General features: G+C 42.6%; 1 protein-coding gene across 1 annotated transcript; it reads right to left on the bottom strand.

The window, feature by feature from the left end:
• Positions 1-1,099: 1,099 nt before the first annotated feature.
• Positions 1,100-2,621, bottom strand: LOC147894073 (keratin-associated protein (DUF1218)). Its single transcript, XM_087385417.1, has 4 exons — positions 2,466-2,621; positions 2,022-2,137; positions 1,672-1,889; positions 1,100-1,512 (listed from the first exon to the last, which is right to left on the bottom strand). The coding sequence occupies exons 2-4, from the start codon at positions 2,112-2,114 to the stop codon at positions 1,215-1,217; spliced, it is 609 nt and encodes a 202-aa protein (XP_087241543.1). The 5' UTR covers positions 2,115-2,137; positions 2,466-2,621; the 3' UTR covers positions 1,100-1,214.
• Positions 2,622-3,918: the final 1,297 nt, after the last annotated feature.

Raw genomic sequence — 3,918 nt, 5'->3', positions numbered from 1 at the left:
CAAAGACGTTGGAACTTGGAGCCCTTTGGGTGCTGGGAAATATCCAAGCTTGAACTATAAGCTCCAACAGATGTACATCTAGATCAAAATAGTAACATGCCTCCCACAAAGCAAAACAAACAGCGTAGTTTTGACCCACCAACAATATAAAAACCATAAACATAGCTCTTGTCCCCCATGTCATCAGCACCCAATAAAGAGAGTCACAAATTATAAACAAACGCATACGTATCCATATGTCATCAGCACCCAATGGAAAGTGTAGACAAATTATAAGCAAATGCACACATATCCACATCACACATACAAGTGAACGTCCATTTATACAACCAAGACTAATAAAAAACTCCAATGAATTTCTATGCTCAGGGTCTAAACCAAAAGTCGTATCCATAATTACAATAAATCTATTGAAAGCATAAATTTGGAAACCACGTGGCATCAGAGCTCGTGCAAGCAGGTCACTATTTAGAGAGGTTAGAGATAACTAGTAGCAAAAACTTTGAAGTCAATCACCTGACACCCAGCACAATCGGTAGTTTATCATGCATAATGGTGGGTGCAAAACAATTCCATTTATCTGAGGACCTGTGGAAATTTTTCGTTAGTACCAAAGATAAACAAATACGACGTGTGAATTTCAACCACCACCTAAGACAACCACAGAACAGACAACACGCTCATGCACCAAAGATAAACAAACCAACCAACTAAGACAACCTCAGAACAGACAACACGCTCCTTTATCCTCATGAATGCTGGCAAGCTTCCAAAACCTCATACAAAGAGTTATTGATTCTGACTGTAGAAATTATTTAAACAGAGTTACATACGCAAAATAGCATATCTAGCTTTAGAAGTGTCAATAACTCTTATACAGGACAGGCCTTGCATATTATAAGCATGGGTAGCAACACAGATGCATGCCAAGAAATACAGTAGACCTTTATAAAGGAGAACTACATTAAAAATAGCAACGTCAACTTGCTTGAGGCTCCCTTCCATACTACCAAGAGCCCACGATATTTGTTACCATTCACTTATCAAAATGATGCAAATTTTGGACTCTACATGGAGAGACCATTTTTAACATAGTGGAGCAGTGAATAGTAGACCTTCCACATTACAGAGAGCAACTTTTAAGCGCATATTATACACCAAGACTAAATAAGTCCTTACAGTTCAATGACAGACTAGGTGTGCACCATAAGCGCTCATACTTTTAGAGCAGGATGGTCTGATACAGCAGTGTACTCAGCAGCAACGACGTGACCATAGGATCCCTTGCCATCCTCATCATAAGGTTCCAAGTGATCTTCTCTAGCGTTCATCGTTAACATCTGGCAAATCAACCAAAAAAGTGTCGTGTCCAAAGCTAGGAAAGCTGCACCACCCATGAGGCCAGTTTTGGCTGTAGGGCAATGTGGAGTGGTGTGAATGTTATTGGTCCTGTGCATACCCTCGGTGATAGTGGCCCACATCAGAAGTCCTTCCGACACAAAAAATAGGACGCTGCACCACAAGACAAGTTGAAAATCTAAGAAAAACGGAGCCTTTTGGACATTTCAACGCTAGCTTTCCAATTAAAGCAAAAAGACTTGCTTGTCGTAGTATTAATTAAAATTGTCAAAAAAAGACGATATTTCTAGGTACCAAGGGTAGTAATCTCACGTAGAGATGGAGCCAAAGACCACCAGCATTTTGCTCCTTGAAAGTGCAGCCACGGGAACAGATTGCTTGCCGTAAGGGTAGAAAATAGAGACCACACCAGATATGGAAGCAATAAATAAAAAGATTATGGACAAAGCACCCAGAGCTATCGACGGATCAGAAGGGTACACACAAGCATACGTCATATCGCCGACTGACGTTGGAGTACCATTTGCAGGCTGTAAGGCACAGGCAAAGCATAAGCTTCATTGTTTTCCAGAAAGGCAAAGCATAAGCTTCTAAAACAACACACTTAAGTTTGGCACTTGTTTATCACTCCCTGGAGCAAATTTTCAAGTTGCCGAACACACCTTCTTGTTTTCAGCCACAACGCCGAAAATAAATGACAGGATACCAGTGATAGCAGTCCCCAATGCAATATTGCCTGCTTGACCTAGCGCCATGGTAGCGGAGGGGAAAATAAGACCTGCAACAAAAGTTACATAGAGAAAACTGAATGCATGGCACATGCAGGGACAGGATCAAACCAGAAGATTGGTTTTATGCTGAATAATCTCTCTCTCTCTCTTTTCTGGTTGGTTTTATGCTGAATAACCTCTCTCTCTCTCTCTCTCTCTCTCTCTCTCTCTCTCTCTCAAATAATCCCCAAGAGGATCTAAAAAGAAAGAGGAGGAGAGAGCCAGGATCGGAGATCCTTGCGCGAATTCCCTGTCACCAGACCTGCCACGAACGGAATTTCGCGAAAGAAAAGAGCTCGAGTGACGGAAAGGAGATCGAGGAGGAAGCTCACATACCTGGAGAGGGGAGTGATGATGGATAAGGCCTCAAGCAAGAGGAGCAAGCATAGCCACAGCCAACTTGTCCGTGCTCTTGTATGAAAGGGGGAAGAAGAAGCCTCAACTTTCAACGACGAAGCCGACCGTCCCAAAAGACAAATCAATCATGCTTGGGTTTCATCGCCTCCCTTTTCTAACCCCACCCTGGCTTTACTTTAGTCCCATTCGGAGAGGCTTACACCTTACGATGCAAGTGGGTGTTTGGTTCCTTACGATGCAACTGCTCACCATGTGCCCCTCGCAAGTGTCATGAGCGTAGTCACTGTTATATGAACCAGCATGGATGACATTATATTTCATGGGGTCCAACTTCCCAGCCTGGCATCTAGCCAATAAATGGTACCAATGTAATCAGTATCGTAAAAAGTCTCTTCGGGGACCCTAAAAAGTCTGTTATGGTATCTCAAAAAGTCCCTTGTGGGATCCCAAAAGTTTCCATCTAGTGGGCTTGCACCTGTGATCGGCCTAATCAGTGCCATACTTGTTATTGCAAGTCCACAAGTCAAGAACACCTACCTACTTTTATAGAACAACACGTTTGCCGACATGCTTATCACTCGTCTTTTACAAACAGTAAGTACAGGAGCCATTTTTGCCATCCCATATGTTGGAGCCGTTTTCTCAAAAATTGGCCTCCCTATTTCTTCTCGTAATCTCACACAAAGGCCGTTGGCCCAACAGTTCCACACCCTTACAAATGTACTTGGGTCCCACAAACGTCATTGAGTAAAGTGATGCCATAGGCTTGTTAAAGATCGTCACATGCATGGTAAGTAACAATCCCACCCCATCTCTTGTCGTTACGGTCTCATGTTTTTAAGTTGTCCATTCTATACTACATAGCCTTACCATGGGCATGCATTTTGTTCTTGGTATTTCACAGCTTTAGTCCAATTTCTAAGCCAACCCTAGTAGTAGGGTTCCCTCAAAGTATCTTCCATAGGGGTCCAAACACCCATTTGCAAATTCTCCATACTTTAGAAGGTATTCACGTCGAGCCAATTTCACTCACACATCCCAATGGAAATCTTGCTTCATGTATACTTTAAAAACCAAACTTTGTGCATCCTACATTTATTTAAGAAACTTACATCTTGTATATTTTGAGGCGTGGAAACCAATTGGTTTAAAGGGTCCCCTTAATTTAACAAGTGAATGACTTTTGTCATTCATAAGTCCTGCCCAAAAGGTCCCTGGAGCAATAGTAGTAGAAGAAAGGAAGGAGGATGGGGGGTGATTATTCTAGTAGAAGAAAGGAAGGAGAAGGAGAGAGAGAGAGAGAGAGAGAGAAGGGGGCAGGCCCAAAAAAAGGGGGAGTAAGTAGAGAAAAAAGGGGCACACCCAAAAAAGGGGAGAAAAATGGGGGCAGGCCCTCAAAAAATTCCACCTTCACTTAGACCTAAGGCAGGCC

The sequence above is a fragment of the Dipteris shenzhenensis genome, chromosome 14, assembly GCF_047967505.1.
Source record: "Dipteris shenzhenensis isolate YYH24624 ecotype China chromosome 14, Dip_SZ_1.0, whole genome shotgun sequence".
Taxonomy (NCBI): domain Eukaryota; kingdom Viridiplantae; phylum Streptophyta; class Polypodiopsida; order Gleicheniales; family Dipteridaceae; genus Dipteris; species Dipteris shenzhenensis.
This window is presented reverse-complemented; position numbering and strand designations above follow the sequence as displayed.